At 35.0% G+C, this 14,030-nt stretch overlaps 2 protein-coding genes across 2 annotated transcripts; one reads left to right on the plus strand and one right to left on the minus strand.

Moving 5' to 3' along the window:
- Positions 1-200: 200 nt before the first annotated feature.
- Positions 201-3,215, plus strand: LOC120347502 (fibrinogen-like protein A). The gene is made up of 5 exons (XM_039417513.2): positions 201-619; positions 715-851; positions 1,129-1,228; positions 1,747-1,843; positions 2,633-3,215. Exons 1-5 carry the CDS (start codon positions 241-243, stop codon positions 2,904-2,906), a joined length of 987 nt encoding a protein of 328 aa, XP_039273447.2. The 5' UTR covers positions 201-240; the 3' UTR covers positions 2,907-3,215.
- Positions 3,216-7,953: 4,738 nt separating this feature from the next.
- On the minus strand, positions 7,954-13,707 carry LOC120348011 (fibrinogen-like protein A). Its single transcript, XM_078118192.1, has 5 exons — positions 13,315-13,707; positions 13,088-13,227; positions 12,745-12,844; positions 10,561-10,657; positions 7,954-10,007 (listed from the first exon to the last, which is right to left on the minus strand). The coding sequence occupies exons 1-5, from the start codon at positions 13,691-13,693 to the stop codon at positions 9,731-9,733; spliced, it is 993 nt and encodes a 330-aa protein (XP_077974318.1). The 5' UTR covers positions 13,694-13,707; the 3' UTR covers positions 7,954-9,730.
- Between the last annotated feature and the right edge of the window lie 323 nt (positions 13,708-14,030).

Raw genomic sequence — 14,030 nt, forward strand, 5'->3', positions numbered from 1 at the left:
TACAAGCCGGAGTCGAAGTAATTTTAACCCGGAGCTGGAGTCAAAATATTTTCTATCTGGGGTCAGGAGTCAATTGTAAATTTCGCACACTCCACATACATTTATCTAAAACGTTTACGCTGTCATAATAAAAAAAAATATTTTGTATAATTAACAAACTTAAAAGCACGTATCAAGTTAATAGCTATCCGAAGATTCGAGATAACAATAATGTACTTATTCAGATAAATAAACATAACCATGTTTAGCTATTACTTGCTCATGTGCATTCTATGCATAACTTCCACACTAGCTCAAAAAAATGTACTTTCTCCTCCTTACACTTGCACTACAACAACGACACTTTGTCAACCTGGAGAAACAACAGAACATGCTCCGTCGACACTTCAAACATCTATATCTCAAGGAAGACCTGGAAAGCGAGGGATGAATGGATTGCCTGGAATAAAAGGCGAAAAGGGAGAACCTTGTCAGTGCGATATTGTCGATGAAGAAGCAATGAGAGACATGAGAAGAAAAATGGATGAAATTGGAATAGAAAATCGAGAAATGAAACAACAAATCCGAGATCTCGAAACTAAAAATGATCAGATCAATAAAACCGTCAAAAAACTAGGAGGTTGGTGTTTTTGAACTTATATTTTCTGAGAGTATAAGTTGAATATTTTTATGCTAGATATGATTAAATTAATTGTATATTTTATATCTATTCAGACAGCGATTTCATTTTACCATCAAGTTGCGACCAAAATGGTATGGCTAGCAAAATATATCCAAGGAAAAGCGAGGGAGACCTCACTCCCATTGAGGTCAATTGCGGACTATATTCAGTAAATGAAGATGGATGGATTGTAAGTTTTCTTAAGTTGGTCATCAGTGAGATTTTTTACCAGTGACAAATGATCATTCGTTCATGGTAAATTGCAGATAAGATATCGGCCACATATTAATATCAATTCCACAAGTGGAAGTTTTTCATTGGTCACGGGCACGTGCAGCTGCTTCAGCGTATAACACGTTCCGTTGGCCCTAACTAGGCTAGATAAAACTATTGATCTTTAGGTATTAAAATCTAGATTGTTTTATAGTGTAATTTGTTAACAGTAAAATCGTTATTACTTCTTCCAGACAATTCAGAGACGACAAAATGGAGCAGTCAGATTTTATGACAGAAACTGGGAAAGTTATGCCACAGGTTTTGGAGATAAACATGAAGAATTTTGGCTCGGTGAATGAAATTCCAATTATATATTCATAAATATGCTATTATTACAAACGTATCCTGTCTTTAATAAAGCAACATATTAGGTACACCGCACGAGATAGAATGGCTTCAGTTTAACGAATAGGACGTTATGGCCACGCAATTGGTCTTCAAGTCTGATTTAATACGTATTAAAGCGGAAAATTCAATGTGCACGTAAAGCTGAAAATACAAATATGAGATTTCTAATTATTTAGTATTGTGGGGCATTGTTATTTTCAAACCAAGCTCAGCCATCTCGGCTTTTATAGTACCAAAATCGGATGCAAACGGCTCAAACGACCTAATCTATGCAATTCATTAATGAAAGAAGCAGCCTACAGCGAGAGAATAAAAAAAAATCATCAATTTACTTATAATTGTTATATTAATTATAGTTTATTTGAAATGTACTAATTACTCTACAGCCCAATCTATATCAACTAATTTATCACTGAAATAGTAAAATAACAAGTTTTTGACAAATTTTTCATGTTTCTCAGGTCTTCGAACAATTCATCAACTGACAACATCGAGAAATTATAAACTTCGTATTGATATGAGAACAAAATTTGTTACAGCATATTACGCAGAATACAGGTAAACACCGTCACATGCATGATCTTTAACAGGAATGGCGAACCACTGACCCGCGGGTCACAAAGTGACCCACCGCGTTTTATTCGTGACCCGCCATTCCGTCCAAAGTCTTTGGAACCGTAAAATTATTTGCTGCCTCAACACAAACGTTTTGGTAATTCCTATGCGTGTTTTCGTAATTTTATAAAATCGAGTGCCATAAATAGTCACGAATGGAAGTGCTGCATACGTAAAGCCCAATACTACACCAGCTGAAGCATATACGATATGTTTCAGAAGTTTCTTATAGATACAAACATTGATTAAATATCTGTGACCCACTTTTTTCTTTTTCCGCGATAAAAATATCATTTTTGACCCATCTATTGAAAAAGGTTCGCCATCCCTGATCTATAACCTCTCTCGTGTTTCGTCTCGTGCGCCACATATAAGAAACCCCTTTAACACGAAAATTACCGTATAATACTAATATATAACATTTGTTTTTTTTTTATGGAGAATGTAGAAATCAAACTTTATTCGCCATAAGTTATCATTCCCAATAGTACTAAGCAGAGTTCTCGGACTGATCGTCGGCAGCGTTCGAATCCATATATTTTAAGAGTTGCTCTCTTGTTTGTGTTCTGGATTTCGAGTTATTAACAAAATTGAACACGCAATTTCAGTTCACAACAATCTATTTTATAATTTCTATAATTTTGTTAACATTAAATTTTAAGGAAACTATATTTCTATTTCAACACATTTTTGTTGATATTAAATTCTATTTGGTTTATATTTCTATTTCAGTACATTCAAAGTAGGAAGTGAAAAGTCAAAATTTCAGCTGACAATCTCGGGATATTCTGGTGATGATATAGACAGGATGTCGTATCATAATCAACAATATTTTACCACTTATGATGTAGACAATGACTCTAATGGAGGAAACTGTGCTCGCCAGTTCAATGGTGCCTGGTGGTATAAGAGTTGCTATCATTCCAACCTGAATGGAAAATATGATAGTCACTTTTCATGGGTAGGTAATCTCTCGTTCAGTGAAATGAAGATTCACCCGGTGTAAATATCCATCCCAGGTGTTCAAACACCGTCAACGTAGAGATTCTCATATTTGAAAATAACTTTGTGATTCACTATGTTTTAGACTGACAATTAAAAACTCGAGCAGAAAGTCTGCGATGTAATTCTAAACGTTTTACTTTGGGTTAACCTTTTTTTAAACTTTCCCTTTTGCCGCAACACGCATTCAATTTTTCGAATTTGTAAAGTCGTAAATTCCCATTTGCTTAATGCTATTAGTAATTTTAATTTACTTTTGTGTTTTCGACCATAATATGTAGACTTTAAATGAGAATAAGAAGAATTTTAAAACTAAATTGAAATTATAATGTGGTGTTATTCGAAGTATGGAGCATAGAACTGATATCAAATTCATCAGTTTATTAGATGTTGTGGAAATATCGAGAACCACAGGACTGAGAGGAAATTTCAAAAACAAAAATAAAAGTAACAGCCATCTTCTAATATTGATTATTTAAGTCGCTCCGACAAATAAATTTGGAGAAAAGCAATTTTCTCACCAACATCAACTGAGAATTCACGATCCAAAAATCCACTCCGTGTCTAATCATTCCCATACGATTGAAGGAATTATAAGAAAATCGCATCAATTTATGACGAGATCTCAGTTCACTTTTCTCTATAATAAAGTTACTCTGTTGGCTTCAATTACTCCCTAGGCCATTGTTTTCTGTTGATGATAAGTCCAATTCTTTTGTTTCGCGAACGAGTGTTCAGTACAACAATAAAATTTTTGAATGATGTTCTGGGGTGTACCATAGAAAATAGGGTCGCTACACTAACTTGAGCGCATTTCATATAGAAATCAGAAATATGTCACAAATAAAGCGTATCGTATATGTGGAAATAAATAAAATGTATTGATAAATTTCTAGTGGGTCCTAACCGGGTGCGTGCCAAACATTTCTGCTGATTTCTTCTGATAATGATGCCCCATTATACTTATAAATAATTGGGGGAATAAACAAGTTATAGATGTTGAAAAACATTAAAATAAATAAATTGAAGATTAAGTATAAGAGTGAAATGTTGGTATTATTAAATAAATCATCAAAATAAGCAATGAGCTCATATGTATAAAATCAAACTCAATTATCTGCTGCAACCAAAAACGTCCTGCCCAGGGAGGCGACCTTGTCCTAGGCCCGCGCCATAGCTCCCAACGCTTCCCAATATTTGGTTGTATTCTAACTTATTCACCTCAGATCTGTCGATATGAAGGGAGAATGTGGTCAAAGAAGATGGGATGCCGATATTGAATTAAATTGTACTTACTTATTCCGAGGCTTAGATGATGATATTAACAGCTGATGAAGCTTAAGAGCAACGTTCACATTGAACAAATACTGGACTATTCTCTCACATACACAATAAACATGTATAACTTCTCAATAATAGATATGCACTAACATGATATCTTTACCTATACCCAATACATAACTTCTAATGTCTAACACAAACAAGTACAGACGCTTTACTGATTATTGCGACTTTCCGGACAATTTTACACTAATTTTAAAGTCGTCCTATTTAGTCCTGAATTCTTTTTTCACTAAATCAGTGGTTCTCAAACTTATTAAGCCGCGCTTCATTTTAAGAATTTGTCAAGTCTCGCGCCTCACCTCGAAAATAACTAACCAGCTAACAATAAACTACAAATAACAGATACGTGGATAGCACGTAAATATTCAGAATAAAGATATGTAAAAACACCAAATAAGGCGGGCAAGATCGAATCTAACAAAGTATTTTTTTTTTAATTAGCTTTGCGCCCCCTCAAAACGCTACGCCCCCACTGTGGGCGCGACCCACCGTTTGAGAACCCCTGTACTAAACTCTACGGCCTAAGTAAAATTGATTTGCAAACATGATTCAGATTCGAAAATATAGCAGTTAAGCAGTAAAATATATTATTGCATTCAGCAAACTTCATATATTTTATTTGGTGATAAGGTGAAATGCAAAGTATTGAAATAATCAAAGGGAAGAAGATTATTGCGATACTTGTGATACAGTCCAACTAAACTAATAGAATAACATTATTCGTATTGTTTGTACACTAATGTAAAAATGTAAGATTTGAAAAAACGCCGCTATGTTTTGAATTAGCAATTAGTAATAATTCAGTTAGGTTTAAGGTTATAAATGATTTGAAAAATTGAATTTCCAGCTCAATCTGCATTTCTAAATTTTTCTGTTTTGAGAGTTTGGCGGCGATGTTGTTGTTTTTTTGTGGGATTTTGTACTAAGGATCCCATAATTCCGTATATATTGCAGCTATTGCGTATGTCCAGATACAATGAAAAGCAAACTGTAACCTGTGTAAGTCAAAACTGTACTAATCATAGGCAGCCAATACTCGTCTTGTCAATACTCTATCCACGAGGGGCAGAATCTTTCGAATTCCATATATTACCAAACAGTTTATATACATTCAGCACATTCAGAATAGGAAGCGAGGACCCCAAATTTCTGCTGACAGTTTCTGGATGTGAACGCTCGCCATCGCACGTCTGATTACTTCTGCGGGGGTTCGCAGGTTCGAATCCCGTGGGTGTCAATTATGTGCAAGAGGATTGTTGGACTCCTCGCCATCGTAGTCTCGGTCACGCTTCCCCATAATCAAGTCCATGCATCTGAAAACAAAAATCTGACTAACTAATCCCATACCCGACATGGATTGGTAACCGGACGAGAGGCCTTGGTTCATCATATGATTATGCCTATCAACTTTCCTCTCCCACAAGATAAATAAGTAAATCCTATACTATTCTCATAAATGCGTGATAGCATATTATTTTTTTTTTAATTCACTGGTTAATTTACTATTGCAAACAAAGAACTGTTTGCAGCCCGAAACTAAGACTCATTGAATCGTCAATTCCTAAATTAAAATATAAGGCGCACCCGAAATTTGTAGCGTATTTTTTAGCATAAAATAATGCTATTTAGCATTGAACCATAAGTATATTTTGGCAAGCTCTAATTCGTGATTGTGACCTCGCAATGACGTAATTTATTGAATGGTGGTTGAGGGTCAGGGATGATATATGCAAAAATTGTTAAGCGACGCCTACTAGAAGATATTGAAGTAAGAAACTACACGAGACCCCAGGCCCCAGGTCAAAGAATTTCACCGAATTTCGTATGAAGCTGTACTCGTGAATTATTATTAAAATTAAACTACTCTTTCAGACCGCACTTCCCTTATCTCATTTTCTACGCAGAGTAGAATATTGTACTTTAGTGTCACTCAGACCGGATAAATTCTTCCCGAAAAAGCGCTAGATTATCAATATCAAGCTTTATTTTAGTCAGAAGCAGTCCTTCCTATGTTTCTTAACTATGCCAAATGCGGTTTCTCTTGCCACATAGACTGAGATTATGGCACTCAAGTAGTATTGGAAATATTGCTGAATGTGTCAATTTACTTCTACGGAACCTCCGATTGAAATACGTCGTATAAACGGATTTCCATGTTAGTGTGTAAATCTTGATTAAGCTCGCTTTACGCGTCTACATAAACATGACATATTATATGTTTCTGCCACCGGTAGCAAGTTATTGCAAGCTTAAGAATTGGAAAATTCTCCTTCGCCTCCATTAGGAGAACATTCAGTTCATCAAGTTTATAGAATATATCTGTTAAGTAAGCGATGTCATTTTTTCTAATATGACATATTTCTCAAGGCCCGGATCGCAAGTTTGCTGTAATTTAGCAACAAAAACAAAAGTACCGTCATATCAGTCAGCCAGTAGTTTATTTCTCACTAAATCAAAAATACAATTGGTTCAAACAATGAATGGGAAAAATCTTAAAACTCGCCTTGGTAAAAGGCATAATTGTTTAAGTAAGCCATTGTTCAGTATACAGACCACTGCCACCTTTTATTACCATTTTTTAATTGGAAAAATGTAACACATTCGCCTGATTTATTCGGATGATTTGAAGTCTGGCTCCAAATCAAATATTCTCGCTTCATTAGAAAACATTTTCGTACACGACAAAATCATCGGGTGCAAATCAGAATTTTGGACTGAAATAAGTCCATATTACACGTAACCCCTATGTTGTCTAAATTTTTCGTTTCGAAAAACGAACCATGTCAGACCACATAGAAGGGCTCTGGTGAGCGAAGCGTCAATAAGTCGTTGCGGTAGACTTGAATTATTACAAAACATTACAATATATTAAAAAAAGTCATAATATTTAAATGTAATATTATAATATTATTACATTTCTCGCAGCTGCCTGATTTGTTGCCAGCGACCCCAATTTGCCCAATTCGCAGTCAGCGCCCCCACAGTTTTCGTAAACGCCCACAGGGGGGCGAAATTTTTTTTAAAAAAGCTTGTGAACCATTGCTCTTGACAGTTCAAGTTTGATGAAGTTTAATCTCCGCTGAAATCGGTTTTCAATGGATGTAAATAAAATACTTTTGGTAAATATATACAGTATCCATATTTTTGGTCTCATCAACAGAAAAATCCATTGTAAAAATTCAACTTCCCTTGCCGGTGAACATTTTAATAGAAAAAACAATTTCGATGGAATTCGATTTAAATGTAATAATATAATATTATTACATTTCTCGCAGCTGCCTGATTTGTTGCCAGTGACCCCAATTTGCCCAATTCGCAGTCAGCGCCCCCACAGTTTTCGTAAACGCCCACAGGGGGCCGATTTTTTTTTTAAAAAAGCTTGTGAACCATTGCTCTTGACAGTTCAAGTTTGATGAAGTTTAATCTCCGCTGAAATCGGTTTTCAATGGATGTAAATAAAATACTTTTGGTAAATATATACAGTATCCATATTTTTGGTCTCATCAACAGAAAAATCCATTGTAAAAATTCAACTTCCCTTGCCGGTGAACATTTTAATAGAAAAAACAATTTCGATGGAAGCGTATATTTATTGATTTTATCAGCGGCCAAATACAACTGAAAGATATAAATCTAACGTACGTTCATTCAGAAAAAAAAGCTTATTAAAATTCAATTTTATCATCAATCGGAGAATTCATTTTTAATATGAAAAAGCCGCTGTAAAAATCCCCACCAAGACCATGGTATGGCATGACAGTGTTATAAATCATAAATCATTAGAGAGGCAGTGGTGGGTTTCAGGGGTTCGCAAGGGTTCGTTCGAACCGGTTCTTGAAATGCAGTGATAACCAGTGAACCCGATCTTGTTTTAAAAGTTATACATAAATCCGGCATGGTTTTCTGAAATAAGGAACCTGTTGTCAGTGAGTTCTCAAAATTTTGAATCTTATCACTCAAGCCTACTATAGAGTTTATTAAATCCGAAATGAAAGCCGATTTACACTACTTAGTTTTAATACACTCAAATACTGAATACAATATAATGATAACTTGTTCATTTTCATGAATGTTAACAAAAACTTCACTTGGTTCATTCATTTTATCAATGTTTCCTGAAGACGGGGTTAAGCATTCTAAGGTTATAGTAATTCAACTCGGGTTAGAATCTTAATTGACTGGTAAAAATGACTTTAGAAGTGTTTGAAGTATACAGAGTACTTCGAAGATGCATTATACTAACTTAGATCTCGTGAATGGACGCGATTTTTTTATAGGACGCTTACTCGTGCGCTCTTCGTTCCCTTTTACGAAAAAAAAGGAATCTTCACGGCTCGGCACCGCCCACCCGACTTATTACACCCTGGGTGATGTGGCCGGCATGGGATTTGTGATAATACGTTTGTATTATTTGTTTAAATTAAGATACAATCAGTTTAAAACAGTTGAAAGGTAACAGTTCAACAGCTTTTATATGTCTATCGTTTAATGGTGTGATTGGCCTAAACATGAATACGTCACACACACCTGGACTTACAAAGCAGCCAATCAGAACGTCGTATACTCGACACGTTACACAAAGTCACAACACATGACAGGATTTGAACCTAAGATGTACCACGTGCAATGCCAACAAAGCTGGCACAAGATGGGGGCAATGCATCGTAAATTTCTAATCATTCCTAATCGCAACTGGACGATTACTAATTTGTTATTTTGAAACGTGGAAGGGGTGTTTATCTCAAATCTCACATTTTGCATTGGTGGATGGGGCTGTGCACAAAAGATCCGAAAAATCACTTTAATCTATAAGTAAATCGAATCCAAATATTGATTCCACATGCGAACAGTTGCTAGAAGACTATTACATTTTTTTCGTATTTCTCCGAGTCCTATGGAGCCCGATATTTCAATATATTTCAATCAGAGGAAGCAATTTTTCTCCCGCTGGTTTACCAATCTTTTTGGCAAATTTTGTGCTCTCAGACATTATCGTACCAGAACAGATGCACGACCTTCGTCTTCATGTGTTTAGGGATTTCTCTTTTTCACATTTATATTACTGAGATCTATTAATCATATTATCTAATTAACTGGTGAATTTAATATTTTTTCAATGCTCCATACTTCAAACATATCCACATTGAAATTTCTAATTTTGCTTTAAAATCTATGTTAATTCTATTGAAATTCTACACGGTATGTTTTAAATGATAAAGTAAATAAAAATTACTATAGTAGTAGCATTGAGCAATTGGTATTATTTGATCAAATATAAATTACGACTTTCCAAATTCGTACAATTCAATGCGTGTTGCTATAAAAGTAAAAGTTTGGAATAGGTTAATACAATCATGAAAACACGTTCAGGATTACATCGCAGATTTTCTACTCGTATTTGAATTTTCAGTCTAAAACATAGTAAATCACAAAGTTATTTTCGAATTTGAGAATCTCTACGTTGAAGTTGCCTGTGATGATTATTTACACCGGGAGAATCTTCATTTCACTGAACGAGAGATAAAGTCCCCAGTGAAAGTAACTGTCATATTTTCCATTCAGGTTGGAAAGCTCGCAACTCCCATACCACCAGGCACCATCGCGACTGCGAGCACAATTTTCATTTCCTCGTGCGTCATTGTCTACATCATAAGTGGAAAAATATCGATGATTATGATACAACATCTTGTCTCGAGCATCACCAGAATATCCCGAGATTGTCAGCTGAAATTTTGAATTTTCACTTCCTACTTTGAATGTGCTGAAATAGAAATATAGTTGATATAGAAACATGATAAAAATAAGATTAGATTACAATTTAATATTTAAACTCTATAACACAAACAAGAGAGCAACGCTCAAATATATTGAAAGCCCATCGGATAGCACTGAGTTTGCTGTAAAGATCCGCGAACAAGCAATTCGTACATAATGTTTTACTACAACTAAAATGTAACAGAAATGTTTTTAATGAAATATCGGGTTTAATATGACTCAGAGGAAGTTCAAAAAAAAATAAACGCAATAGCCTTCTACTGTCTCCCTCCATCAAAAATCGATTTTTTTCATTACTCGCTAGCAGACAACAACACAACGACAACGTAATATTGGGGTAAACAATCCACAAGGAGTCCAACTATAATTTTGAAAGAATTCCCAGGAATTAGTGGCCGCGAAATAAGTCCGAAAACTTTGCTTGATACTATTGTGACCGATGTTTTTGTGAGAACGAATACGATTGTAGAGAGACAGTGAAGAAAGTTGGATAAAAAAACTTTAGTGCCGTTAACGCTATAAATATATGGTGCCTTTACCTGTATTCTGCGTAATATGCTGTACCAGATTTTTGTCTCATATCAATACGAAGTTTATAATTTCTCGATGTTGTCAGTTGATGAATTGTTCGAAGACCTGAAAAACATGAAAAATTTGTCAAATTCATGGTATTTCACTATTCCAGTGAGCATAAATATATTAGATAATACGGATTGGGTTATAGAGCAGTGCTCGTCAACCTTTTTTTGTAATGGTACACCCTTTCAACCAATTCTCAAAATCTGGTACACACCACCCGTCCTACATTTTTGATACGTAAAATACTTAATATTAAGAAGTTATATATATGTTTACGTTGACGCAATAGTTTATTATTTAGTTAATGTGACCGTTGCTCTTGGATTCCATCGGCCATTTGTTATTTTTTTGGATTTCATTTCAGTGAATGCGGACAACCCTTGCTCGGAAAGGTATGTCGTATAAAGGCTATTCGTAAGAGAATGGTCACAGCCTTTTGTGAAAGATTGCGATACTCGGTAAATTCTAATATTGCTGCCTAAAATTAGTTGCATTTTTTATATGTTTTGAACTCTGCCCTTTGTACAGGATTTGATTGTAATTCACGCAGTTCATCAGTAATGTGTTCAAGAGCAACTTTTTCACTTGTGAATGACTGAACGACCCATATTAGAGAACCAAGATTCTGATATTCAACATCCGGAATATAGGCTCCGAAGTTTAGCAGTAGCACTTCAAAATGCTTACCGTGTTTCCCCGAGAATAAGACGGTCTTATTTCAATTTTCTCTCTAAAATTATCACTAGGACTTATTTTGGGGGGATGTCTTTTATTTTGATTTATCAAAAACAAAATTACAAAGTAGAGAATTACGAGATTTTCAAATAAGCTTACTCATAAATAGCACGTCTTTATTTAAAGTAATTGGAACTGCTAAATATAGATTATTAGTCATGCATTTGAAACGTGTAGGTGTCTTGCTATCGAATAGGTCAAAATAAAATTCGCGCTATCGACTAGGACTTATTTTAAAGGGAGGGCTTATATTAGAGTCATTTTAAAAATCTAGGCTAGGTCTATTTTCGGGCTAGGTCTTATTTTCGGGGAAACATCTTGGTTTTCACGTCTGAGTTTCCATTTTCCCATCAACGAGTCTCAATGAAATATTCTAGACATTCAAAATCGGAAAAATCACAATTTAATACATTATTCTGCCAAACCTTCAATTTCATTTTAAAAGACTCAATCTTGCTACTAGCTTCAAAAATATCACTTCTCCCCTCGATAATTTTAACTGGTTTGTGATTTTAAATATTGCCGTTAGATAAGACAATTTTGCAAGTCAAAAAATATCTTGACAACTAGCAGCCATCCAAAGTTTTTCCTGGGTTAGAAGCATATCGTGTGATAGTGGGTAACTTACAAAATTTGACACGACACACCCCTGGTACACCCTATCGACGTGGTACACCCTTCAAACCTTTAGGTACCCCCTGGGGTGTACTATACACCCGGTTGACGAGCAGTGTTATACAGTAATAAGCACATTAAACTATTATTAAGATAACATCTATGGGTCTATTCACTGAACCTCATTCTGAAATGAATAGGGTAAGCTAGCTGCTTGATAGGCCGAGGTGGCTGAGCTTGGTTTGAAAACATCAACGTCACACAATAAATGATGAGAAATCTCATATTTGGTTTATCAACCTTACAGGTACATTGAATTTTCCTAGATGTACCCTATATGCAAACTTAAAGACAAATTGATTTGGATTATACCTAATTGCTTTTACGTTAGAGGCTTAAGTTTGGAACAACTTAAGATGCAAATTAATGAGTAATGAGGTAATGGCCACAAAGCTAGGAATCGTTAATCTATTGATCGTATTTGAATGACTGTGAGCTATATTTGTTTTTTGAATCTGTTTATTTAAATACTTTTTTGGACTGTTTGCAGATTTGTGTAAAACAATTAATCAAGCAGAGTAACTAGTAACCGTGGACAATTTCGAGTAATACCAAGGCACTTTTAGACAAACATGCTTGAGAATTGCAACGAAACGAGCCTAATTTACCATTATATCATAAATAAAGCAAGGCAACATTGTTTCATACTGCACGTTTGGCACTGGCAGTGGTTGACCGGTGAATCAAAGTAATTTCTTTGTAATTCCCCGACCTAAATAGGCCGTCACACGTACCAAGCCAAAATTCTCCATTTTTATCTCCAAAACCTCTGGCATAACTTTCCCAGTTTCTGTTGTAAAATCTGACTGATCCATCCTGTCGTCTCTGAATTGTCTGAAAGATATGTTTTCAATTTACATGAAAGAGAAGTAAATTATTATATGATCTTAGAAAATTAACATTTTAAAACAAGTAGTTTTATATCGTTTGTTTAGGCTTTAAATGTCTGTGGCGGTGAAAAACTTGTCGTAGGATTGCAATCAATATGTGGTCGATATCTTATCTGCAATTAACCATGAACAAATGACAGGTTGTCACTCATAAAAAATCTCACGATGACCAAATAAGAAAACTTACAATCCATTCATCTTCATTCACTGAATATAGTTCGCAATTAAACTCAACGGGAGTGAGGTCTCCCTCGCTTTTCCGAGGATATATTTTGCTAGTCATACCATTTTTGCAACTCGATGGAAAAGTGAAATTGCTGTTTTCCTCTAAATCATACGAAATATAATTAATTCAATCATATCTAGCGTAAAAATATTCAACTTTGAGAATATATAAGTTTTAAAAACACCAACCTTCTAGTTTTTTAATGGTTTTATTGATCTGATCATTTTTAGTTTCGAGATCCCGAATTTGTTGTTTCATTTCTCGATTTTCTATTTCAATTTCATTCATTTTCCTCCTCATGTCTCTCATTGCCTGTTCATCGACAATACCACAGTGACAGGGTTCTCCCTTTTCGCCTTTTATTCCAGGCAATCCATTCATTCCTCGTTTTCCTGGTCTTCCCTGAGATGTAGATGTTTGAAGTGTCGACGTAGCATGTTCTGTGGTTTCTCCAGGTTGACAAAGTGTTGTTGTTGTAGTGCAAGTGTAAGGTGGAGAAAGTATATCCTTTTGAGCTTGTGTTGAAGTCATGCAAAGAATGCACATGAGCAAGGAATAGCTAACCATGGTTATGTTTATTAATATCTGTAAGAGTACATTGTTGATAGTTAATGGCAAATCTTCGGATTGCTCAAACCTTAAAATGCTCTTGAGTCTTCATGCTTATTCAATCGACAAAAATATTTCTTTTTATGAAATTCTAAATTCTTAGATAGAGGCTTGTGGGGTCAGGGAAAATTTACAATCGATTCCCGATTCCGGGTGGAAAAGATTTTGACTCCCATTTACGAATTCGGATTTTAAGAAATTCTGACTCCGGTGTCAAAAAAGATCGAGTTGACCGATTGACTCAACTCGAGTACGAATCGAGTTATCATTTCTCAAATACTCGGAATGACTTGAA

This window comes from Styela clava, chromosome 11 (genome assembly GCF_964204865.1).
Source record: "Styela clava chromosome 11, kaStyClav1.hap1.2, whole genome shotgun sequence".
NCBI classification, from domain to species: domain Eukaryota; kingdom Metazoa; phylum Chordata; class Ascidiacea; order Stolidobranchia; family Styelidae; genus Styela; species Styela clava.